Source organism: Malania oleifera, chromosome 9 (genome assembly GCF_029873635.1).
Source record: "Malania oleifera isolate guangnan ecotype guangnan chromosome 9, ASM2987363v1, whole genome shotgun sequence".
Classification (NCBI taxonomy): domain Eukaryota; kingdom Viridiplantae; phylum Streptophyta; class Magnoliopsida; order Santalales; family Ximeniaceae; genus Malania; species Malania oleifera.
In genome coordinates this window covers 2,129,029-2,156,310 of record NC_080425.1, presented here as the reverse complement: position 1 = coordinate 2,156,310, position 27,282 = coordinate 2,129,029, and the positions used below count along the sequence as shown (strand labels likewise).

The 27,282-nt window shown below is 36.4% G+C and overlaps 1 protein-coding gene across 5 annotated transcripts in view; it reads right to left on the bottom strand.

The window, feature by feature from the left end:
• LOC131163740 (tRNA nucleotidyltransferase cca2) overlaps positions 1 to 21,144 on the bottom strand; it is a 93,335-nt gene extending 72,191 nt beyond the window's left edge. For 3 of the 5 annotated variants that reach the window (XR_009139103.1, XR_009139104.1, XM_058120445.1), the window contains exons 1-2: positions 20,760 to 21,100; positions 19,771 to 19,901 (exon numbers count right to left, since the gene is read on the bottom strand). Coding sequence is in view for 1 of the 5 variants with exons in the window: in XM_058120445.1 (XP_057976428.1) it covers positions 19,771 to 19,901; positions 20,760 to 21,068 (440 nt within the window). In the remaining 4 variants the exon portion in view is untranslated. Of the gene's footprint in view, positions 1 to 19,770; positions 19,902 to 20,759 lie in introns of all 5 variants that reach the window. The other 2 variants (XR_009139105.1, XR_009139102.1) reach the window with 1 other exon arrangement.
• Positions 21,145 to 27,282: the final 6,138 nt, after the last annotated feature.

Here is a 27,282-nt window from a genome sequence, read left to right as displayed (position 1 = left end):
ACGCCACGCACCGGCATGTGAGAGAGATTTCAACCACTTTTTTCTGATTTTTTCCCCCAACATGTTCAGATTCCTTCTCAAGACCAAATTATCAAGCTGTTGGGGATGTTTCTTGTTCAAAGATTCAACCTCTCTCGATCATGCATTTGTGGTAATACGTCAGTTGTGTGATGTTCAAAAAGGCTTTTTTGTAAGTTTCTTAAAGATGTGGCAGGGTTCATAAGTTGATTTCTGAGGTTGTGGCAGTGTTATATCAGTTTGTAAGTGGTTCACCACGCCCATGGTTGTTTAAATGCTTCACCTTGTTTATGGTTGTCCCGATTAGTTTTGATTGTTCTTCTTGTTTGACATTGGTATGGCTGCCAGTTTGTGAGTGTTGAGATAGAGTCAATGAATCACAAAAACATATTTCCTCTATGTTTAGCGGTCAAAGGCCGTTTGGGTTTATTTAGCAAGATAACAAAAATCTGACCACTTGCTCTAATATGATCCTTCTAATGAAAAGAGAAAAGTAATGTGGGTTCAAGAAGATGCCCTGGTTGTTTCACTCTTATCAAATTCGATGGATCCCCAGATTGCACGGATGTACATGCATCTAGATACATCCAAGGATATTTGGGATTATGCCAAGCTTCTGTACTCTAGTAACATTACACATATATATGATATATCCTAGAAGTACTTTCAATAACAAAACGGAGATATGAGCTCTACAAATTTTTTTGTGGAGATGATATGCATTCATGAGGAGCTTAACATTGTGCAATCTATAACTGCCGATGTCGGTGAGATGCAAAAGCAAAGGGAGAAGATGATAGTTCTTGCAGTTCTAGCGAGCTTGAAACCCAAGTTTGAGGCAATCCGATCCCAAATACTTAGTAGTGCAAAGTTGCCATCATTTGCCAATGCTTATTCTCATGTCCTTTGTGCTTCCTCTAGCACACATTCTCCTACTCTTGCATCTAGCTCTGAGAGTACAGCATTTGCCACACATGGTGATTCTAGTTCTCTACCAAACAACCTTAGAAGTTATCGAGGTGGTTTAAGCGGTTATGGTGGTAAAGATGGACAAAGTAGAGGCATTCCTCACAAGTGCGCTCATTGTGGAGGAGGTAATCAAACTATTGAGCAATGTTGGATCTCCACAATAGGCCTTCACCTGTTACCAATGCAGCCATCATCGACTCCAAACCTTTGGGGTACAAGGCAACATACTGTATCTATGTCAAAGTAGGAATATCCCAAAGTTCCAGCAAAATCAAGCGTCACAACAAGCTTATCATCCCATTGTATCTCTTACCCAAATAGGTAATCCCACAGCATGCCTATCATCCAGTACTTCTCATCCTAGTCCTCGGGTAATAGACTCTGCTGCAACTAATCATATCACAAGTAAACCTAATTTATTCTCTACTATTCAATATCCTAAAATTTTACCTTGGTTGCTCTAGTTGATGGATCCACCACTGACATTAAGAGAGTTAGGACTATAAATACCATTTCTTCTATTTCTCTTCCTTCAGTTTTGTATATTCCCAAGTTTCCTTTCAATCTTATATCCGTTAGCAATATTACGAAATACATGAATTGTTCAATAACATTCATCCCCGATTTTGTGGTTATTCAGGATTTGAAGACAAGGAAGACAATTGGTGATGGGCATGAAGCTGGTAAACTTTATCACTTTGAGCTGCTATCTCCTTCTACCACCTGCACTGTTGCTACCACACCTCTCCAAATTCGTTGTCACCTCAGTCATCATTCATGGAAAAATTGAAATGTCTAGTTCTTGATTTATGTTTTGTATCTAGTCTCGATTGTGAGTCTTGTCAATTAGGAAAGCATCATCATTTCCCTTTTGCTTCTCAAGTCAATAAACAAGCTGCAAGCCCTTTCATGTTAGTCTATTATGATGTTCTATTATGATGTTTTGGGTTTCCAATACTTTATAACCTTCGTGGATGATTATTCAAGGATGACTTGGCTACATTTAGTAAATAATCATTCTAAGTTATTTCATATATTTTGTGCCTTTTGTTTGGAAATAAAGACTCAATTTGGTTTTCCAATTTGAATACTTCAAACTGATAATGCTAAAGAGTATTTTAGTACTCAATTCACTACTTAGATCACTCAGTTTGGTATTGTTCATCAATCATCCTATGCCCACACTCCTCAACACAATGGGGTTGCGAAGAGGAAAATAGACATATACTTGAAATCAATCGCACCTTAATTTATCAAATGCATGCACCTAAAGTGTTTTGAAGTAATGTTGTACTTGCTGCTTGCTATGTTATCAACAGGATGTCATCCTCTATTCTTAGTGGTAAAATTCCCTACTCCATTCTCTATCCTAATTCACCTCTATTCTCACTACCTCTTTGTATATTCAAGTGTGTCTCCTTTGTTCATCAACTAACTCCCAAGGTGAATATAAGTTGGATCCTCGTGCTATAAAATGCGTCTTTCTAGGCCTCATATACTCAAAAGGGATATCGTTGTTATAGTCATACATTGCATCGCTTCTTTGTTTCTATAGATGTTGCCTTCTTTGAGTCTACACCTTACTACACTCAATCCCTAAGTGCTTTTGATTTCAATGAGTCTCTTCCTCTACCTAATCTTTCACATTCTAGTTTGCATCCTAACCCAATCAACCACCTGTGTCTCCATGTAGTTTGAGTCCTTCTCATCGTCTCGATCATCCTAATTTGCAGGTGTATTCATGACGGTGGCTCCAAGGAAGAGAGTCTAATCCCCTATAGCTTCTACTACCATGGCTTTGGTTTCCTCGTCCAATGATCATATTTCCCATGATGTTGATCCTCCCATTGCTGTCCGGAAAGGTAAATGCACATGTACACAACATCCCATTTTCAATTATGTTTGCTACGACTTGTTATCACCCTCCTACTATTGTTTTCCTACTACTCTATCATCTGCTGCCCTTCCCAAATCTATTTCGGAAGCCTCAGCCCACTCCAAGTGGAGGAATTCCATGGTTGAAGGGATGAATGCTTTATAGGACATTGATACTTGGGACGTGGTATCTCTTCCTCTTGACAAATTTGTGGTTGGTTGTCACGGGGTATACACTGTGAAAGTCAGCCCTAATGGTTTTGTGGCTCGTCTAAAGGCACGTCTTGTTGCTAAGGGACATACTCAGGTGTATGGATTGGATTATTTCGACACTTTTTCACCAATTGCCAAATTTACATCAGTACTTTCATTCATCTCCTTGGCTACCACTTGTCACTAGCCTCTACATCAGTTAAATGTGAAGAATGCCTTTTTGCATGGTGGTCTTGAGGAGGAGGTTTATATAAAGCAACCACTTGGGCTAGTTGCTCACAAGGAGTCAAACGCAGTGTGTCAGCTCAAGAAGGCAATATATGGTTTAAAACAATCTCTAAGAGCATGGTTTGGTTGATTCAATATTGTGGTACTTGAGTTTGGCCTTCGACGGTGTGTAGTGGATCACTCTATATTTTTTATTGTCATAATTCATCAGGTAGGATCCTTCTTATTGTATATGTGGATGATATTGTTATTAAAAGTGATGATGATAAGGATATTCAAAGTCTTAAATATTTTCTACAGACTAAGTTTCAAACCAAAGATCTGGGACCATTAAAATAGTTCATGGGCATAAAAGTATCTAGATCTAGTATGGGAACTATTTTGTCAAAAAGGAAGTATGTTCTTGATTTGCTGGATGAGACTAAATTGTTGGGATCCAAACCAATTGATATACCCATGGATCCTAACAAGAAGTTAGTGTTGGATATGGGTGATTTGATGCCTAATGCTCGACAATACCAAAGACTTGTTGGAAAGTTGAATTAACTCACAATCACTCGATCAGACATATCTTTTTCTACAAGTGTTGTGAGTCAATTTCTGGATTCTCCAAGCATAAGTCATTGGGAAGCAGTAATTCACATCTTGAGATGTCTCAAAAGTGCACCTGCAAGAGGTCTTTTATATCAAGACCAGGATCACACTTATATTCAAGGATATACGGATGCAGATGGGCCGAATCACCTTCAAACAAAAGATCTACAAATGGGTACCATACCTCGGTTGGTGGTAATTTGGTTTCTTGGAAGAGTAAGAAAAAAAGTAACAAATCGTGGTGGTCAGGTCATATGCTGAATCAAAGTATAGCACTTTGGCTCACACTACTTGTGCACCTGTTTGGTTGAAGAACATCTTCAAAGAATTGGATTTTCTACATTCTCAGTCTACGGAGTTGATGTGTGATAATCAAGCTACTCTCCATATTGCCTCCAACCCGATCTTCCATGTGCGAACAAAACACATTGAAGTTGATTGTCATTTTGTTGAGGAGAAACTTGTGCAGAAGCTCATTACTAACACTTATGTGAGTCTGATATGTAGCTTGTTCTCATTTACCAAAGCTTTGGGGGGTGCTCGTGTTAAATTGATTTCTAACAAGCTAGGAGCATATGATATTTATGCTCCGGCTTAAGGAGGTTATTTTAGTCTTTCAGTATTGTTATTTAATATGTTAGTTAGTGAGAGTTAGTAAGGATATTATGGTCATTAGAATGTATTTGATTGTATTATAAATAGAGGGACAGACCTATCTTCTGGTTAGGTCATTCATTCAATCAAAATCTCAACAATAATCTCTCGAGGAAATCTTTGTATTTCTTCTCCTCTTAATCATAATTATAAGTTTGTAACTTCTAATGTTCAAAATATGAATCATTTAATTTTGAAAAAGGCATCTTATCTACGCCTTGGTTGATTTAATTAAAACAAATTATATTTCTTGCCAAAGAGTTTTAGATTTTGTAGGAAGAATTTTAATCCTTGACCCACTGGGGAGAGGGATAGTCATAACCCACAGGACCTTTTAGATAAATTGGGAGCTCCGCAGTTAACCCATAAGGCCAATTTTTCAAAGTGGTTGTGTCCCCTAGAACCTACAAAAAAGGGGGGAGTGGAAAAAGAATTGCAAAGTTTAGCTTCTTGTATAAATTATGAAGGGGGGAAGGGAAAGAGGATTGAGGGCAGCAAGTTGGTACATGAAGATTCTGAGCTAGAATATTAAAGGTTTGGGCTGTCATGATAAACATCATCATATTAAAGATATTATAGTCAAGGCTGCTCCTGACATTCTTATGATCCAAGAATCTAAATTAGAGATGGGCAAATGGTTTCTTGTTAGGAGCATATGGGATTCTAGATTAAACGACTTGGTGTGTTTAGCATCTATTGTTTCCTCAGGGGCATAATTATTATTTCGGATACCAAATTTGCTATCAAATTGGACGTTATCATTGGTTCTTTTTCAGTGTCAGTTCACTTAGAAGTTATAGGCATAGTCTTAAATTTCCATGAAATTGTTGAAATTTCCATGAAATTGTCGAAATTTCAACTAAAATTTCTAGTTTCTATCACCATCGAAATTGAAATAGTAGTTAATTTCCATCTTGCATAATTTCTATCAAATTTCAACGAATTATCCCAAAGTTATCGAAATCTCAAAATTTTAGTGAAACTTGTCAAAATTTTACCCATAGAATGAAATTCCTCAAAATTCAAATGAGAGATTTATGAGTGCAATGAAATATTTCTCCTAATTTAATTCATTTTTTTTATCAAACTAAAAGATTATTATGAGGGCTTTTGAATTTATATGAAAAAATAAACTTACAACAACATTTTATTTAACCATTTTTGTCTAAATTATCATTATTTGTATAATAAATAATATTTAAATGATTTCTAAATTTCACTTGTATTAACTAAATATGTTTAATGCACATTATCTTACAAATATGTTTGATACAAATATCATATTACAACTTTTTCACCTCATACATGACATAGATATATTTAAGTTGTAATATATTAGCCCTAAAACTTACATTATCATGTCTATTAACCATTTCTAAAGTTTCATAAAAGAATTCTATGCTTTACTACAATTTTATGTTACTTTTTTCAAATCAAAATCAAAATTGACATCAAAATCAAATTTTCAGTACTTCTGTAACTTCAAGATTTCAGTTAAAATTGATATATAAGACCTTGGTCATAGGTAACGATCAATGGTGGTTTACCTAAATTTATGGTCCCTATGATCCTCAGTTGAGAGGTATTTTTTGGCATGGGTTAGTTGAGGTTAATGGCATGTGTTCCCCTAGTTGGGGTTTGGCAAGCAATTTTAATGTCATTCGATTTGCAAATGAAAATTTGGGAGGCTCCAAAATTACTTCAAGGATAAGGGATTTTGATATATTTATTAGGAATTGTGAATTGAGGGATAATGTTCTTTCTAATGCTCATTTTACTTCATTCGCTAATGGCTCTAGATCTATAGCTGCCAGGATTGGTAGGTTCCTATTTACTATTGAGTGGGAAGATGCTTTTCCTACTCTTACCCAAGAAGAACACCCTAGAATTGTTTCTGACCATTGCCCCTTGGCTCTTGAATCTAACACTATTAAATGGGGCCCAACTCCATTTCAATTTGAAAACATGCCGCTTACCTATACCAAGTTTCGAAGTTTGATTAGGAATTGGTGGGTTAGGTACACTCTAGAAAGGTGGGAAGGTTTTTGCTTTATGAAAAAATTGAAGTATTTGAAAGAGAAGTTGAAAGCTTGGAATATTGAGACATTCGGTAATGTTTGATCTAGAAAAAAGAATATTCTTGAGAAATTGGGGGCAATTGATTGACTAACTAAGGGTCTCATTTCTAAGAACATTGCTAGAAGACGTATCTAGTTGTCTAATGAGTTTGAGAAGGCTGTTTTAAGGGAAGAGATGAGCTGGAGACAAAAATTTAGGATGAATTGGTTCAAAAATGTGGATTGTAATTCTAGACTCTTCCATGAGGTGGCTAATGGCAGAAGAAGAAAGGATTTTATTAAAGAGCTAAGGATGATAAAGGAGAGGTTATTAGGGATTCAGAATTGCAGGGCAGATTACTTATTTTAATAGGAATCTCTTTTTAGGGGAGGATATGAGAGAGTTATGGTCGAGGGGTTGGACTGGTGCCCTACATCAGCTGATAAAACAACCTAGCTAGATAGGCCCTTTTAAGCAAGATGATATTAAAATTTAAGTTTTTGAAATGGATGAAGATAATGCCCCTGGGCTAGATGGTTTTAATATAGCTTTCTTTCAAGATTGTTGGAAAATTTGAAGGGAGACCTCGAAGTTTTTCATGAATTTTTTATAATGGGGTAGTAGGAAGGAGCATAAATTCTACTTTTATTAACCTAGTTCCTAAAAAGGATTGTGTAGCTAAAGTCAAAGATTTTAGACCAATTAGCTTAGTAACAAGTGTCTACAAAATTTTGACTAAGGTGTTATCTAAGAGATAGGCTACTGTTCCAGAGGATACTATCTCTTAGCCAAAGCGCTTTTATAGGTGATAGCAGACCCTTAATGCTGCATTGATAGCTAATGAGGTAGTTGAAGATAGCTAATGAGGTAGTTGAAGATGCTGCCTATAGGAAAAAGAGGGGTCTAGTACTGAAACTGGATTTTGAAAAAACCTATGATAGGGTGAACAGGAGTTTCTTGGACAAGGTTATGGATAGAAAAGATTTCAGTCCGAGGTGGAGGAAATGGATTAGAGGACGCTTATCTTCTATGGTTTTTTCTGTTTTAGGTAATGGTGAGGCTAGGTCTTGGTTTCATGCGTCCAAAGGTCTTAGACAAGGGGAACCCCTCTCCCCATTTCTTTTTACTATTGCAGTTTATGGTTTGAGCGATGATTGAGAAAGGAGTTGATAGAGGGCTGGTGGAAAGGATTAAGGTAGGAAATGAGGAGTGTCATTTCACATCTCCAATTCGCAGATGATACTATTCTCTTCCTCACTGATAACATGGGTTGCTTTTCCAATTTGCTATCTATCTTTCAGGTTTTTGAGAGATCTTCTTGTTTGAAGGTTAACTTCTCCAAGAGTGGTTTGGTATGTTGACCCTTTTTTTAGGTTTATGGTTTGTGCAGTTTTGAATTGCCTGATTATCAATTGGTGTTCCCTTAAGTGGTAATCCTAATGTTGATTCCTTCGGGATCCTGTTTTTGAAAGAATGGCTAGGAGACTAGATGGATGGAAAGGAGCACTATTCACCTTAAGGGGTCGGATTACTCTTATCCATGTGTGTCTATCTTCCATTCGGTCGTATTACTCCCTTTTTTTAGAATCCTTGTGAGAAAGGCGGGCAAGCTTGAGAAGTTAATGAGGGATTTCTTGTGGTCAAGTGGCGGAGAAACTCAACAAGCCAGCTCATTCCTCCTATCTCTTTGAATCTCCTAGAAACTGTTTCCTCAGAAAAGACCAAACTCAACACACCACAGTGATGCTAAAAACTAGATCTCATCCTAGACCAGCTCCAAAACTAATATTTTCCCTGAGAATATCCATGCAGTACATTCATTCACACCCCCATAAAATTGCAAATAAACCACACCTACATAATGCTGCCCTATCCTTCCTTCTGCCAAAACTTGTAAAAGAAATGGCTAGTAAGTCTTCCGCTGATACAAGGCAAACCCAACTCTCCCCAATAATACCAAACAGCTTATTCCAAATCCTCCAAGCAAAAGTCGTAGTGTAAAAGGAGATGAGAAGCTGTCTCAGAGTCCTCGAAACAGAGCACACAAACATAAGGAGAAAGAGCCTTCAAAAGTCTTCTGGTTTGAAACAAGTTGTTAGTATTTATTTTATTAAGCACAACCAACCAAGTGAAAGCCTTAATTTTAGAGGGAGCCTTGGCCTTCCATGTTATAGGAAAGTGCGGAAATGAAGAATTAGAACGAATCAAGAATTCAAAAAAAGATTTGCAAGAATACACTCCGGACTGATCAAAGGATCAAGTGCGAACATCCCTCCTCAATGAAAGATTCTTCCGTTCAATAAACATAGCAAAGAAGACAACTCCATCTCCATATCATTAAGAGGTCTCCCAAAGAAGATTCCAAGAAACCTAAGGACTACTTAAATCCCAAACAAAAAAAAAAGATATGGTTCTATTTTGCTCAGCACCCAAGCAAAAGAGATGGGGGAAAGAAGTGGACAAAACTACATTACCCAACCAAGGGTCTTTCCATAAGCAGATACATGACCCCCTCCCCACCATAAGTTTAGTGTGAGGGGCAAAGGAAGGATAAATTTGAGAAATGGACCTACACAAATGCCCAAAAGAACATCTTAAATTACTGTTGGTATCCCACCCGTTCTCATCCAACCCAAACTTACTTCTAATAACTCTATGACAAAGGGAAGATTATAACCATTTAGCTTAAAGGTCAGTGTTTTTAGACACCAACTTGCCTAGACCCAGCCTCCATCCTATTTAGGCTTACGAACCTCATCCCATTTAAGTAAACCCTATAACCCCCCGCACCATACCGCAGAAAGTCTCATGATTTTCTCAAGTTTACTGCAATCCCTCGCACAAATCTTAAAAATAGACAAAAAATAAAGGGTGATGCTTGAAAGACAAGCCTAAATCAGAGTAATTCAAATCCCTAAAGAGAAGAGAGCCCCCATCCATCCATCTAACCACTTCGTCACTCTCTGCACCACTGGATTCCAAAACTCCACTAAGACTGCCCCCTAAAGGAACCCCTAAATAAGTCAAAGGCCAGTCCAAAATGCCACACCCCGCTTCAGTGGTCCACTCCCTTGCTCTCTTGTTGTGTACTTCCCACCCACAAATGCACTTTAGGCACTAGATATACTATTACTCTGTTAGCAAGCACCACACTCAACCTATTAGCTAAAGCCTTAGTAATAATCTTGTACACACTAGAAAAAGATCAATAGGTCTGTAGTCCTCAACCTTAATAGATTTAGATTTTTTAGGCATCAAGGCTATAAAGGAAGAGTTAATACTTTTTGGTCAAAGTCCCATTCCCAAAGAATTCAATAAAAACTTTCAATAAATCACTCTTAACAACCTCCCAACAATCTTGGAGAAAAACAATACTGAAGCCATCCAGACATGGAGCCTTATCCCTTTCCATCCCAAAAGTCACCCCTCACTTCCTCGCCCATAAACAATCTCTTTAACCAACTCTTCTGATCACTGGTAATAGGGTGCCAATCCAGACCCTCTAACATTGGTCTACAATTATCGTCCTCTAAATACAAATTATAAAAGAAATTAGTAATAACAGAAGCAATTCATGAAGGTCATTAGATACTCTCTAATCACTAATGTCTAACTCCCTAATCAAATTCATACTCCTCTTACCATTGGCTAACTTGTGAAAAAAAAGTTACAATACCATTTTTACCATTTAAATTTGGTCTTTTGTCTCTAACTCTTCAATTCCTGGAATGTAACCTCTTCGAACTCATTCTTCAAGGAAACACTCCTACTCTTCTTGCTAATTAAAAGACTAACCTCCTCCTCCTTCCTATCCAAGAATTCCAACTCACCCATAAGTCTTGACTTTTTAATTCTAAAATCCCCAAACTCCTCCTTATTCCAAACTTTTAGCTTCTCCATCAAACGTTTCAACTTTTCTCATGTATCTGAAACCTTCCCACCCTCATCCATTTCCTCTCCCCTCGACTCCCTAATCATAGATTTGAAAGTCACATGATCCAACCACATATTTTCAAACCTAAAAGGAGTAGGTTCACACCACCTTATTAGATTCTAACAAAGTTGAGGGTCAAAACTCCTCCCACTCCCTGCAAAATAGAAACCTATCCAATCTACCAGCTACTTTTGCCCCACCACCCCCGCCCCCCCCCCGACAGACCAAGTTAAAGAGGTATTCTCCAAGGGGATGTTATCCCTCAAAACACAACTCCTAATCAAAGAGTCAAAGTTTTGCATACTAGCAAAAACTCCACCCCTCTTTTCTTCTCTCTAGGAAATCTTACAACATTAAAATTGCCTCCAGCAATCCATCTAGGGGAAACCCACCACTGCCCCCTCTCTTATTTTGAAAAGCATGGAAAGGGGACAAAACCTACCAATGTGTCCACTTTGGATACATTCCCAGAGTCCCACATGACAAGGATGCAACCAGAGGCACCACAAGAGGCCAAACCCCCCCTCCCAATACTACTAATAAACCCCCGGTGTACCAATTCTAGCTTAGTTTCCTTGACAAAGATTATGTTCGGGGTACACTTTACCAAAACTTCCTTAATCAAGTTCCCCTTCCTAATCCCCCCTAAACCTCTTCATAAATTTAACACGTTTCCCCATTTCCTTACCCATTTTCCACCCTTGTAATTTTTGAAGACCAAGTTTTTAAGCTCCATCTACAACAGCAACAAAACCAAGTCTCAAGTCCCACTAGGTGGGGTAAGCTATATGAATCCTTTTTTGCCAATTTATACAATCATGGACTATTTCTTTTGACAAATTCAAAGTTATTAAATCCTTACTTTCTCATTCCAAATTATTTTAGGTCTACCCCTACCCCTTCTATTGCCCCTCGGAGTAACTAACTCACTCTTCTTCACTACCACACCATGCGGCCTACATTGCAAGTGCCCAAACCATCTGGGTCGTCCCTCACTTATCTTATCTTGTATAGGAGCTACACCTAACTTACCACAAATATATTCATTTCTTAATTTATCTTTCAGTATCATACCACTCATCCATCTAAGCATTCTCATCTCTGCCATTTTTACTTTTTGGATAATTTGTTTTTTCGTCGCCCAACATTCTGATCCATATAGCATAGCTGGCCTTATAACCGTCCTATAAAATTTTCCTTTTAATTTTAAGGGTATTTTACGATCACAAAGCACACTTAAAGCACTCTCCATTTTACCCAACCTACTTTAACTCTATGCATTACATCCTCTTCAATTTCTCCTTCAGCTTGCATAATAAATCCAAGGTATCGAACACTATGAGTGTTATTTATTGGTTCATCATCAAGTTTAACTTTGTCTCCAATACTCCTCCTACTATTACTGAAATTACATTTCATATATTCTGTATTATTTCTACCTATTTTAAAGCCTCTAGATTCCAAAGCTTCTCTTCATAATTCTAACTTAACGTCTAGTCCGCCCCTAGTTTCATCAATCAATACAATATCATTTGCAAACAACATACGCCATGGAATCTCATTTTGTATACTCTTAGTCAACTGATCCATCACTAAAGCAAAAAGATAAGGGCTCAAAGCAAATCCTTGATGTACACCTATTGTGATTGGAAATTTTCTAGTCACTCCATCAATAATCCTTACACTAGTCACTACTCCATCTAACACATCCTTAATAATATCAGTATACCTACTACATACACCCTTTTTTCTAAAACCCACCATAAAACTTCCCAAAGTACCCCATCATATGCTTTCTCTAAGTCAACAAATACCATATGCAAGTCCCTCTTCTTTTCCCCAAACTTTTTCATTAATCTTCTTAAAAGATATATAGCTTCTATAGTAGATCTCCCATGCATAAAACCAAATTGATTTTCTGAAACCTTCGTTTCTAGCCTTAATCTTTGTTTAATTACCCTTTCCCAATGTTCCATCATATGACTCATAAGTTTAATTCCACGATAGCTATTACAATTTTGAATATCTCCTTTATTTTGTATATAGGTATTAAAGTGCTTTTCCTCCATTCATATGGCATTTTCTTAGTTTTAATAATTGTGTTAAATAAATTAATCAACCATATAATTCTGTTATCACATAAACATTTCCAAACTTCAATGGGGATGTTATCCGATCCTATATATTTTTCATTTTTCATCTTTTTTAGTGCAAACTTAACTCTGTTAATACTAATTTTGTGAATAAATCTCATATTTTTAGTCTTTTCCTCATTTTTCAATTCTAAGTTTAAGCTTTCTATTTGGTTTTCATTAAATAGCTTTCTAAAGTAACTTTGTCATCTTTTTTTTTATGTCTTCTTCTTCAACCAAGACAATATCATCCTCACTTTTTATACTTTTCAAAGTTATCAATGTTTCTACATTTTTGCCACGTTTTATACCAAATTCTCTATCTTTAAGATTTTTGGACATCTTCATCCCACCACCAACTTTCTTTACTATTTAAAAATCTTCCCCTTGATTCACCTAATTTTAATAAAGCTAGCTATCCTACTCCGAAGAGAATTTGTATCTATCTCATCCTCTATAGTCCAATCACCATCTTGGATCATTTTACCTTTAAATTTTATTATATTTTCTCGTTTTGGTTCCACCACCTAGTTCTCTTACACTAGTTTATTTTACCCTTTCTCTTCCATTTGATCCTTTCTCTTCCATTTTTTAATACACATATCTAACACTAAGACCCTATGTTGTATGGTTAAGCTTTCGCCTGGAATAGCTTTACAATCCTTGCATGATAAACGAGCTACCCTCCTAGTTAAGAAAAAATCTATTTGACTTTTATTTTGTCCATTTTAAAGGTTAATTAAGTGTTCTTCTCTCCAAGTATTCATTGTAATAAAATCACATGACATAGCAAAATCTAAGATCATCTCCCCAAGCTCATTTTTGTCTCCATATCCATATCCTCCATGTATACTCTCATAACCTTTATTATCCCTTCCAACGTGTCCATTTTGGTCTCCTCCTAAGAATATTTTCTCAATCTCTAATATGCCTTGTATAATACTACCCATATCTTCCCAAAATTGTCTCTTAAAATTCCTGGTGAGCCTACTTGAGGAGCATAAGCACTAATGATATTTATTATCTCTTGCCCAAAGACCATCTTGATTTTTATAATTCTATCTCTTACTCTATTTACATCTACAATGCTATCTTTTAAATTTTTGTCTACAATAATTCCTACACCATTCTTATGTTTTTCTTTTCCAATGTACCAAAGTTTAAATCCTAATTTATCAATTTCTCCAGCTTTCTAAATCCCAATTTATCAATTTCTCTAGCTTCCCCCCCACCTGCTTAGTTTCTTGAAGGCAGATTATATTAATTTTTCTTCTAATCATTATGTCCACAATTTCCATACATTTACCAATCAGTGCCCCTATATTACAAGTTGCTAATCTAATATGAGTCACCTAAACTAACTTTTTTACCTACCCACGTCCAGAATGATGCAAGAAAAGAAAGAATGTGTTGATTAGGAAAAGAATGAACTCCTTTACTAACAAAAGATAAACCAGGATCCTCTATGAGAAAATCACCCTTCCCAGACTCATCCCCCCCCCCCCCCAACATCAAATGAAGGAATAACTAGATTACTAGTAGAAGAGATATTCAACCCAAAGCGGAAGGCAAAAGCCCCTCATTATTTAGAGCTAACACATGATCAAGATTATGATTAGTAAACTTTATACCTGCTTGAGCATGCCCAAGACCCGACTAAAGGCAATCTCTCTTTGATTCCTATCAAATTGTTTCCGAATTACTGCTTTCACACTGCCCTTGCCCCTCAAACTCTCTGTTATTACCTTTGAAGAGTTGTTTTAAACCCTCCTCATCTGCATATTCAAAATCAGCTCTCATCTGATCAACTAATAATTCCATTTCAGATTCAGCAACACTGCCCAAATCTTCTTCCCAGTCATAAGACAAATCATTTCAACTTCCCTCTATTGTCCCATCATCATCTCCTCTCTTGGCACTGAGAATAAAGGAGAGAAACGATTGCTATTTTCAGTTTAATCCCCGCTGCTTTCAATATGCTCCCTGCTGGTTATAAGGAACTCAACATCATTGCAAGCGCCCTTTTGGTCATCGCTAGCCACAGAGCTTCCTTGATTCCCTAACCTCTGCCCAACCAAATTATCCACTTGCAGATTCTGTACTGGCTCTTCCGACCTCAGCCACAGCCGTGGGCCAAAATGTTGAATTTCTCAATTAGAAGTCTTATCAGCATCCCCAATTGGGCCGGTGCTTCATTTTTTGATAACCCATATTGCCTTTTGTTATTTAAGCCCAATTGAATAGGGCCTCTTTACGGCCATCCCAACCTTGTCCACATGAGAATGTTTCCTTACTTTCCTGCCACCTTCTTGTATGAATTTGGAATTCCTATAAGGAAAAAAACCTCCCCAATTCCTAAGACTTCGAATAACAGCCTTTCCTGATTCATTCCCCATCACCTAAACTCCTCTAGTTACATCAACAAAGGCTAAATTTGATATAATTCTCTAGAGAACACTTTTTCTCTCTACACTCCCCTCTGGCCTAACATTCGATGAGCCACAATCATCACATCTCCAACTGCCAAGGTTAATTTCATATGGTTCATTCATGGGCAACGAGAGTTCCAGCAAAACAGCGAGAAAGGCCCTCCACCCGCTTTTCTAGACTTTGTCAAGGATACGCACTACATTGATTTTTCCTTTATTCTCCTTCCTCAAACAAAAAATATTTGCCTCCACCATTTTCTAAAATCTAGAGACTAACTTTGCTACCCTCTTTACTGAAGATAAGTCTCCTTCGACCTCCTTTGGTCCCTTTGCTAGCTTCATAGATCACCTCTGTTAGATTTGTAGCCCATACAAGCTCCTCTTTCTCCATCTCAACAAAGGATACACGTTTCCATGCAAATTTCATGATACGGTACATTGGGGAAGCCAAAATAACAAAAGAGACTACCTTTCTTTCAATTTCGAATGTTGCATAACCTCCTATTTTTGCTGCCATAACGAGTTAGGCAACCAGGGTTCATGCACTAAGAGAATATCAGGACGTGATTTTAAAAGGATAAAGGTGATCTGGATAGGAAGAGGCTTGTGATATAGGTTACGAGTGTTGTGAGGGCCTTTGAAAGGACAAAGGTGAAAAGAACGAAGTTCAAGATTCATAACTAGGTGAGCAAGGTTGCTCTAATGGTAATCAAGGGTGTCATTAAGGTTTGAAGTCAAAGATATGGTGGGTGATGAGGTTCTGATGACAGTCAAGGGTTACCTAAGTGCTCGATATTACACAATGATCGCCTTTGGATTCAAGGTTCATAATTTGAAGGCACAATTCTTCTTGTGCTCTTCGAAGGTTCCGAAGGTGCTCAGCAGACAAAGCAAGATGAAGTCATCGACAAGTTTCTAGGTTTCGCAATTGTTCAATCCAATTTCATGTTGGTGAAGAAAGTAACTGCGAGACTGAACAATTCGTTTTCAGAGAGTGATCGAGGTTTAAAAGAGAGGGAGATAAGAAGGTCGCCATGTTCGCATTATTACAAAGAAGCTTGGAAGGAAGAGTTTCCATGTTCGTGTAGTCTCCACCATGTTTGGAGTGCTTTATTAAGATGATGTAGTTTTATTTTCCATCATCAATTCCTACCTATCCTACTATGATTCTTCTATAATCCTGCTAATTTGCAATTCTATGTAGGATCAGGATGTTTTAGTAAAGCAAGACCATGTGATCCTAGGATCTAGATCACTATTTTAACAACCATGATAATGGGTGTTAATTATCAATTCTTTATATTTCCACGTGCAATTGAGCTACTCATGCGGGGGATTGTTAAGGCTTGATATACATTGTTGGCTAACAACCTAATAGGCTAACAGCTAAAGCTTTTAGGTAAAGTGGTAATCTAACATCAATCATTATAAGCAAAGTCTAATGTTAAATCCTACAAAGGAAATACTACTTTTTTATTTTAAGTAAAAGGTGACTTGAGTACATCTTGATGCACTATAACTCAAAAGTTAGACTAATAAGTAATGACACACATAGAAGCTTGAGTAGATTAACAAGTGAACCCAAAGAAATAATTTTTCAAAAAACACAACTAAATCTTGATTATGCTAACTAGAATGCAAATTGACCAATCTAAAGAAATAATTGTTTTTTGTATAACAAAATAAATGCATTAAGATAGAAGAAAAAGGAATTACAGACCAAGAGAGGACAAGAGGTCTTTAAGACCCCCCAGGGTGGTGGAACAAATAGGTAAACAAAATAACAAAGAAAACCTAACAAATAACTAAATAAGAAAATCCTTTTTTAAGGCCTTCCCATCCATACGGGCCACCACCACGCCATTCTCATCTTCAATTTTATCACCGTAAGAAAATTTCACTAGGCAATGATAAGTCACTGGTACCTAGTTTCCTTATTGACATCACACCTTGTATTATGTATCTACGAGAATGCTACTTCATTTGCAACTTTAATTGCTCTAGTTCCCAATTACCCAACTTCCTTTGAGATAATGTTCTTGCAGCTACCTTCATCTAAGAATAACATTACATGGTACATATATTGCCACCAAAAAAAAAAAACCATCGCATGTGGAAAATATAGCAATGCCTCCAATCCTCTTTTACTTCCACTTTGGCTGTTGTCATTATGTGCTGGACCACCAAAGACTTTTCTTGCACAAGATAAACGTTAATAACATCCTCTTCAACATTCCAATAGCTCCTCATATTGACCCTCAATTTCTAACTATTCATTCTGGGCAAACATAAGATGTTTTTCCCCCCAACTTGCAAGGAAAACACCCACTTTGAACACCACTCCCAACCTTGGAATGGCTTGCATTATTGCTATTTCGTGGCCCAAATATGGCTGTTTCTTTCCCTTCTCAATCTCATTAGCTTCCCAACTAGCACAATTACCTGTTTTTCCTCCATTAAGTCATTTTATTGAGCATTATGGATTCAACAAAATGACTATTGTCTCATCTCTAATAGATGATTCAAGTATTCAAAGTAACAAGTTGTTAGGGGCTCATTACTCTCAAACCAACCCGAATAGAGATTATAAAACTCAACCATTTGCTCTTTCACTAATAACCCACTTTGCTTCAAGTTATGAAATTTCTCATGCTACTTCGTTTCTGCCACTCTCTTCCACAATTGGGATGCAAATTAAGCTTTACAAACAGCACCTTTGTCTCCTATGCTGTAGGCTTCCATTCAAAATAGTTCCATAGTCGCTTCTTAATCCAAATGATCTCGAGCATGCATTTTTCAAAGAAACTAGAAACTTCAATCTTGATTGCCACTATTTAGATCAGGTCATGGACTAACCTCTCTTCCAAACCACCTACTAGTTTCTCAACAAACAAGATTGTGGAAGGGATTAGCTCTTCACTTTTTTTCAAAATCTAATCCTAAGACTACCTCTACGTGTGTCTGAGTCTCCAAGAGCTCACGATTCTTCTATAGAAAAAAAAATAAAAAATAAAAATAACTGCAAAAGAGAGAATATACAGAAAGGATTATAAGAAATCCTCCTTATAAGAGAAGAGAACCAAAAAAAAAAAAAAAAGAACACAAAAAATCAAAACAAAACTACCATCCAATCACATTTAAGATAAAAAAAACAGCCTTTCAAAACAACTAGCTGCAAAACCCACAACGATGCCATATATTGTACCCTATCCCATAGCATAGAGCAAGACATTTTTTAGCCAAATACGAGCACTCCTCTCCAACCGAATACCCCATTAGACAGCTAAGATCCACACCACAGAGATAGTTAACAAGTCCTTCACCGACTGCAGACCAACCCAAAGTCTCTCAAATAACCCAACAGATTGATCCAAATCTCCGAAAAAACGAACAATGAAGGAACAAGTAAGAATCAGCTTATGAACTCACAAAACACAGTGAACTAACATCTGGAGGTTGAGCCTTAAAAGGACTCTGCAAACATATTGTTAGTTTTAACTCTATCAAGAATAACTAAAGGTTTAGTCTTTCACACAATGATGCACGAAAGACAAATTTTCAAGGATCAAAAACTCAAAAATAGATCTGCAAGGGTACTTCCACGAATAGTCTAGAACCCACAACAGATAGCCTCTCCTTCATGGATCAACGGGCTGATTATCAACCCCCCAGGATCTCCATAGAGGCTTCCACTCGCTCCCATGATCCATCCTGGAGTGACTGCATCGCCCACAGTAAATCTTCAATTATGTGCTGCATCTAAGCCATCTTGGCTTGCTGTTCTGGACTTCCAATTCACTACAACTCCTGCAGACCCAACTTCATGGGATTCAAGATCATTAGCTCCGATACCACTTGATGCAGCATTAGGCAGCAGAATCTGCTGTCCAACAGCTGAATGCAGAGCTCCAACAGCAATAGCAACAGGAAGCAGCAAAAGAACGTGAAGAGGGAACAAGGATATTTGCAGCCCAAATAGCAAACTCAATCTGAAATTTTACAGAAATAACTCTGAGTAAAAATTAAAATCATAGCATCCAAGGGAGCGTTTTATGCAATGTCACAAAAAAAATCAAAAATCCAAGCCCTAAATCTCCTCTTGAAAGCTTTTTAAATCTCATCCCTCTCTAGTTGGGGGTGAAAACTAGGACATCATAACCCAAACAATAGATCCAAAATATGCAAAGGCCGCTAAAAACAATGAACTGCCACAAAACAACAGTGCAACATTTTAAACAGTAATTTCTAAAATAACGGAGCAATAATAATTCAAACTTATTTGGCTTCCTTTTTGACTCATATGCTACTACGTCACTTAATAATTGAAAAAATGTATTCCCATCACAAAATAAATCCTCATATGTTCCAACCATTTCTTGTGAAAGCAGCCAATTCATGCTTTGGAAAAATTGGATTTCTCTCTTTGATGTTCCACATTTACCTCTCACCATCTCAAAAAGCTTCACAAAAGAGTGCAACTACCCCAATTGAGAAATTTTAATTCTCCATTCCATAAAATTAACACAAAAAGCCATCTGATATTGTCCCAAGTTGAAATCCCAATAAAGAAAACTTCAAGAAATGGAAGAAATAAGGCAACAACTTTGTGTGAAACAAAGAGAAATTTTCCATATCTTTTAAATCGAACAGCAAAAGAGATACATACCGCGGGACAACACCAGCTCCCCTCTTTTCTTCCCCTATACATGACAGGTAGTCGGCAACCTTCTCACAAAACTCTCTGCCCAACATGTTGTCAATAGCAATATCAATATCATAACATTCTTTGCCTAGAAGCTGCAAGCAGAGTTTATTAAAAAAAAAAAAATAGAATCAATGGATGATTCCAAAAATAAGAACTATTAAAAAACTAAAACAATGGAATTTGTAGATGTGCGTCCTTCATCAAAGCTCAACCTGACGTAGGGTGCAGTTCTTTTTCTTGTAGGATAGGAATGCATTTTAATACAGTAATCCAAAACAGCCAAAGCAAAAAATGACTCCAGTTGTCCAAAAACCTTAAGGGTCTGTGTAGAAAATAGTTTATATTTTCTCATTTCCAGCTTTTTAACAAATCCCAAAAATGCTACCTTCATTTCCAATTTTCCAACATTGGTATAAGAAACCTGAAAAAACATCCTTCTATTGTTTTCCAAGTTATCCATATAACAGTTGCAAAACAGGGAAAAAAAAATTAGCAAACAATGTCATATTTTTTAATATATTAAAAATTTAGAAATGAAAAAATTAGAGTATTTTCTACAAGTAAAGGCCTGAACTTCTACCTACCGCCTATTAGACTCCTGTTACCGCCTGATTTGGTCTAACCTTGCCATGTATTTTACACGCATACTTGTGCACGGTGCACCTGAGAGGGGGGCTAAAGAAGAAGAGCAACAACAACAACAACAACAATGAAGCAAGAAAACGCCAGGAATTTTTTTATTCGACGCAAAAGGGCCTTCCTCCTAATTCACCTAATTGACACACTCTGTTGATTCCCGGAAAACCAAAACAGTTACCTCCTCCAAACAAAAGACCGAAAAAAAACGAAAAACGAAAAACAAAACATAACAAAACAAAAACACACACACAAACAAAAACAATAACCAAAACAGAAGCATAATTCGTGGACGACTGAAACGCGTGACTTACCTTGTCACGGACCCATCCGCCGGCAACACGGAGCTGAGTTTGGAGATTGAAATGGGAGAGCGTTCCGACAAGTCGATCGAATATCCGCTTCTCCGTGTCCGTCAGATCAATCTTGTCCTTCACCGCAACAAGAGGAGGAGACGACGCCATGGCTCTGAAGCAAATGGACGCTGACGGGGTTTTAGGAGGGTTTGAGCTTTTAATTTTGATGCTTCTGGGAGCAGTAGGAAGAAGAAATGGCAGTGGGAGGGGCTGAGTGGGAAGAATGCAGACAGGGAAAAGGCGGTGAGCTTTCAAAGCAATTTTCATATCTTGGTTTTAAAATTTAACACACGTCCTCCTTTAACTAAATATAAGCATAGAAGCCCCCGGGCAATGGCTCAGGGCGTGCTTGGGATTGGTCATTTGCTAGTTTAAGCCCCAAATTCGATTCCGTCCAGAGCAAAAATCTTGTATTTACCCCTACACAGTGAGGGATCTTGTTGTGTGTGAATAGTTTGAATACATTGCGTCGTCCTAGAGTGTGGCAAAATGTGTTCAGTTAATAGGAGTGTCAGTTGGAGTATTAATTGTAGGAAAGTCAAGACGCCCGACGTAATTATATATATATGTCATCAGAGTGTGGCAAAATGTGTCCAGTCAATAGGAGTGTCAGTTGGAGTGTTAACTGTGGGAAAGTCAGGACACCCGACGTAATTATATATATATATATATATATATATGTCCAATCAATAGTAGTGTCAGTTGGAGTGTTAATTGTGGGAAAGTCAGGATATATAACTACGTCGGGTGTCCTGACTTTCCCACAGTTAACACTCCAACTGACACTCCTATTGACTGGACACATTTTGCCACACTCTGATGACGACACAGTGTATTCAAACTATTCTCAAACAACAAGATCTCTCTCACTGTGTAGGGGTAAACACAAGATTTAGCATAGAAGTCCAAGGGTCGAATGGTATTGGTCACTACCCCAACTTGTGCTTGTGATTGAGTTTTAAATTTTAAAAACATATAACAATATCATTTAAAAGATGAATGTAAAAAGAATAGCGGGGAGATAGTGCTTTTAGTTTTAGTTCACGGTTTTGAAAACTCAAAAAGAGAGATGTTTTTTTTCTTTGGATGTAAAAGTTGAGTCCTATGAGAGCACAATCATGGAAATTTATTTAGACATATTCAGGTATTTATAGATAATTCTTACAATCAAATAATTTGTAATAAATGTGTTGGCAGATATAAAGTCATATTTTAGGAAAACATCTTTTTTAGGCTATGAGATTGAATTTAGTTGTGCCTTAGTGAATATATCACAGTCTCGCATCAACTATGTATTGGGATGTTTTTGGAAATGCAAATATTTTATATTTTATATTTTAAGTCTTCTAGATATTATGAATGGTTGTGAAACATGCTGGCATTGTGAATACTGAATATTTTTTGGAGAGATGTGTATATATGGGAATACAAGTGGATGCATAGTTTATTATGGTGTGTAGATAGATTTAGAAAATTCTGGTATTATATTTGTTGAAAGATTATAATTATATTTTTCGCTACATAGATGATATTAGAATATAGATTATCAGGTAAATGAATAGATTAGTAACACTCCGGACCCACATAGGGGGTCGGGGCGTTAAAATAACTTTACAAACCTTGCATGATAAACGATCTATCCTCCTAATTAAATATATATATATATATATATATATTTGACTTATATTTTGACCACTTTTAAAGGTTATTAATTTCTCTCTTCTTAAAACAAGTATTCATTATACTAAAACCATATGACATAGCGAAATCTAAGATCATCTTCCCATGCTCATTTTTGTATCCATAACCATATCCTCTCATAATTTTTATTATCTCTTCTAACATGTCCATTCAGATCTCCTCCTATAAATATTTTCTTAGTCCTTCGTATGCCTTGTATAATGCTATCCATATCTTCCCAAAATTGTCTCTTAAGATTTTCTGTCAAACCGACTTGAGGAGCATAACCACTAATGATATTTATTATCTTTTGTCCTAATACCATCTTAATTTTTATAATTCTATCCCCTACTTTATTTACATCAACAACACCATCTTTTAAGTTTTTGTCTATAATAATTCCTACTCCATTCTTATGTTTTTATTTTCCAGTGTACCAAAGTTTAAATCATGATTTATCAATTTGTCCAGCTTTCTCCCCACCCACTTAGTTTTTGAAGGCAAATTATATTAATTATTATTTTAATCATTGTATCCACAATTTCCTTGCTTTTACCCAGAAGTGTTCCTATATTTCAAGTTGCTAATCTAATCCTAGTTTCCTGAATTAATGTCTTTACCTGCCCACGTCCAAAATTATGCGAGAACCCTCACATATTTGACACCGTACCTGGCTGCTGACACGGTGCGTTGCTTTAAGGCAACGACATAGCCCGCCCTCGCCCACTTTTCGCTACACGTGGGTGCTACAAGTGCAATGCGTTGCTTGTAGGGGACACCCTAACAAATATTCAGTAAAAATTCGTATCATAGTGATCCGACAATGAAAATATTTTCTAATGTAAATACTTTAAAACATAACATTTTTGTTGTGAAACATAGCAACTTTTTTTTTTCTAATTAACATTTCAACTAAATACTTGCCTTTTCTCCAATTTTTTTCGCCTTTCTTTTGGAAAAATCTAAGTTTTATAATTTCCGTCAATCTAACATTTTCATTATTTCTATATACAAAGAAAAATTTTCGTAAATCCCCGCAAAGGAAGTGGGAGAGTTAAAAATGTATTACATTCATGGCCTCTTTCTGTCGTGGACTTGGATTCACTTGAGAGTATAGTTCATTTTAATATGCAAAAGAATAGTTGAGTCTTTTCAAAATTGAAATTCACACTATCCAGAGATAATTCAAGCAAGATGAGCCTTCTCAAATCATATTTTGAGATCTTATGTAGTACTTAAAAAACCAAAGCATAACTAGCAAAAAGAAAAAAAAAAAACATAATGTAAATGAAAAAAGAAGAGGGAAGCGGAAAAAGAGGGTAAAGAACACATCGGTGTTGGAGGAGCAAGAAAAATGTCAAAAGAAACTAGACAACACTAAAGATGCTTGTCTAGCAAAGGAGAACTGGAGATGTAAGAGTTTGGAGAGATAAGCCATGAGTTATTTGAGTTATCATGGGAAGATAGTCGAGGTTACATAATTTGTGTTATTTTTTAGGATTAAAAAAGATAAAAAAATTAAAACTTATAATTTGTGCTTTTGCCAAATTAGCACCAGGGAGATTGTTGATTCTCATAGAGGCAATATAAAGCTATTTCGAAGGCACCAGACAACACTGGTTTGTTGAATTTTAGACCATTAAGAACCCAACCACTTTTTAGAGACCATTAAGGGCAAAAAAATGATCCCTAAACCAATAATTAGCTGGAGGCATGTGCACTTTAAGTACTAGAAAATTGTTGACAAACACTTGCTAACATTAAAATGTGTAAAATCAAAATATAGAGTTGAGTTGGGCTTGTAGTCTAATAATGCTCCAAAAACATTCAACACCTAATAAAATTGTCAATTAATAGATTATACCAGGTGTCTTCTAAAACAATATTTGCCTTTGAAATGACACCTATTGTTACATACAGGTGCTTTTTTAGCAATTATCTAGCAATTAGCATTGTAGAGACCCGGAAAATAAAATAATAAATGACATTCGGAAAAGGGGATTTTTGGTTAAGGAAGGAGAAAACCGGCGACGATTTTTTGAAGGAGGAAGAAAACCGGCAACGGTTTCAGGGTTTTATCGATGGTCAGTAAAGGGTAAACTGTAATTTCTAGGTCGGTTAAATAGAAAATCGGCGACGGTTTTCTAAGAGCCGGAGACGATTTTCTCAGCAGTGAGTTCTATAAGGAATCCCGTGGATCATTTTCTTTAAGTAAACAAAAAATTTCTCTCTCTCTCTCCCTCTCTCTCTCTAAAAGACATACCATTGTCTCTTCCTTCTCACTTCAATTCCGGCTTCATTTTAGTCCAGATTGATGATCAATAACCACCACAAGGATCCTGGGAAGATTATCTACAACGTACGCGGAGCAGATTTTCAGTTTGGGGTTCCATTGCACCATCCCAAAACCAGGGTAAGTGGTATATTTTAGGGTTTTTAAATTAATTTGGAATATGTGAATGTAGGAAATGTTAAATGGAGATTATTTTGGGAGTTGTGTTGAATAATTTGGAAAAAAAAGTGTATTGTAGGTTTTTGGGCTATGAACACCAAAGGGTGTAGGAAATTTGGTGTTTTAGCGAAATCTCAGTAAGTTAGGTAAAATGAATAAATTACAGTATTTTTATGGAAATTATGGGTTGATAAATATGTGAAAATGGTGTAAGATATTTTACCTGAAATTTATTTGTGATATAAATATCATATGAAATTTGTGTGGCATGTGATTTATATTGAGAAATGTTTAAACTGGGTTAAATGAATTACCCTGAGAAATATGAGTTGATGAAATGTGTATTGATATATGGGATTTGAAATGTGAGAAAAATGATGGAGGTGAAATGTACTGGAACACATTATCATATCTCAGAAGATATATATATATATGTATATATATATATATATATCTCTTCTGAGATATGATAATGTGTTTGAGAAATATTGAGTAATTGTGAAATAAGATATGTATATGATAGTATGAGATGAGATGAATTATGAATTGAGAAAATATCATTGAAATGATGAAATGAAAATATTGCAATGTTAATTATGCAATATGAAAATCATAAATGTGAATATGAGAAATATGATAATGGGAAATGTGAATATGGGAAATAAAAATATTGCAATGTTAATTATGCAATATGAAAATGAGAAATATGATTATGGAAATGTGAATATATGAAATGTGAATATTGCACCGTTAATTCTGCAAAATGAATATCAAATTGTGAAAAATGAAATGTGGAATTCCGAAAGGTGGATACAGACATGTGATTGATGAAATGTCAATACCACATAATGATTGCTAGTATGTGGCAGTGATAACCCTGATTGATGGATATGGAAACTCTAATGATGGGTTGTGATATTGAAAGCATGGTACAATTGCTAGAGGTGTCAATGTAACCACACGGACTCGTGGAGCATGTGGCGTGACAGTAGACTGAGTTATATAGTAGAGTTGTTATGCCCCATGAGTATGGATCAGGGCTTTTGGCCGGTCAGTTATACTATAGACATTAGATATATGATGATTTTTTACCTAATTGGGTCGGCCAACCGCGGTTGGGTCCAGCTTTCAAGCCGCACAACCCTATTCATGGGGGGAAGCATGACGTGGAAAGATATCCTCAGGGCAACCATGAGTACAAACATGGATGTATTGGTAACAAGTGGCACTCGTGAGCTTTATATGGAAATGGAAATGGAAATGAAAAGGAAATGGAAATGAAATGAAAAATGATACGAAATGTGAATGGAAACGAGAAAGAATGTGAGAAATAAAATAGCGTGAGTTAATAAATAATTAAAGCGAAGTAAAACACACTGTCTAGGGGCTTACTAAGTAAGATGAGTGCTATGATAAATATCAGTTGTAGTTGAACCCGAGTTAATCGAGCTAAGATGCAAACGATATAAGGGTGGAGGGAAGTTACTTGTATAGGCGGGTAAGCTTCTCTATTCTCAGGAACTTTGCCGGTAAATTTGGGTTATGAACGAATGATTTTGGAATTGGGAGTGAAAGCTTATGAAAGCTTGTATTGTACATTTATAAGATTATGATTGTGAAAATTGTATATTTTCTCATAAAATATTATTATTATTATTAAAACGAATATATGTTATGATATAATGAATCTCATACTACCACACAATATAGATAATTTATTCCGTCTTACTGAGATGTGTCTCGCCCAATCATTTAAATATTTATGAAAATAAAGATAGACCTATGATAGAACTTCGAGATAAAGGGGAGCAGATACCCTGAGTAGTCAGGGTGAGTATTTTGTGCTAGGGAGGTTTGATTCCCCTAGAGGTTTTGTGTTTGACTTGTATTTATTGATGGTTGGCACTCTGGTATGTGCATTCGCTGTGGTATGTATATATATATGAATTGACTTTTGTTGTAAGGATTGTGTACATGTATATGATTGTGTATACCTAGTACCCACTTTCGGGTCAGGTTATGTAATATGGTATCAGTAGTTGACGTGACCGATATGTGGTGTTGGTTATGCGGGGAAAAAAATTTGGGAAGAAAATCGAGGCGTCACAAGTATAGTGTTTGTAGTCTCTAAATTGCATGTTATTTTTCTCGTAGCTACATTGAAAAAAGATGAGTTGGCTCACTGATTGCTTACTTAATCCATTTTATTGTAGCTTTAGTTTTATGTTCCATAAGTTCCTGCCAAACATTCCCTCGTGCAAATCTAAAGTGCCTTTAATGGATGTGAGTGGTGCAAGTCGTGGTCATAACATAACTTGTAAGTTAAAATGTTCTTGGCAATAGTGGTTC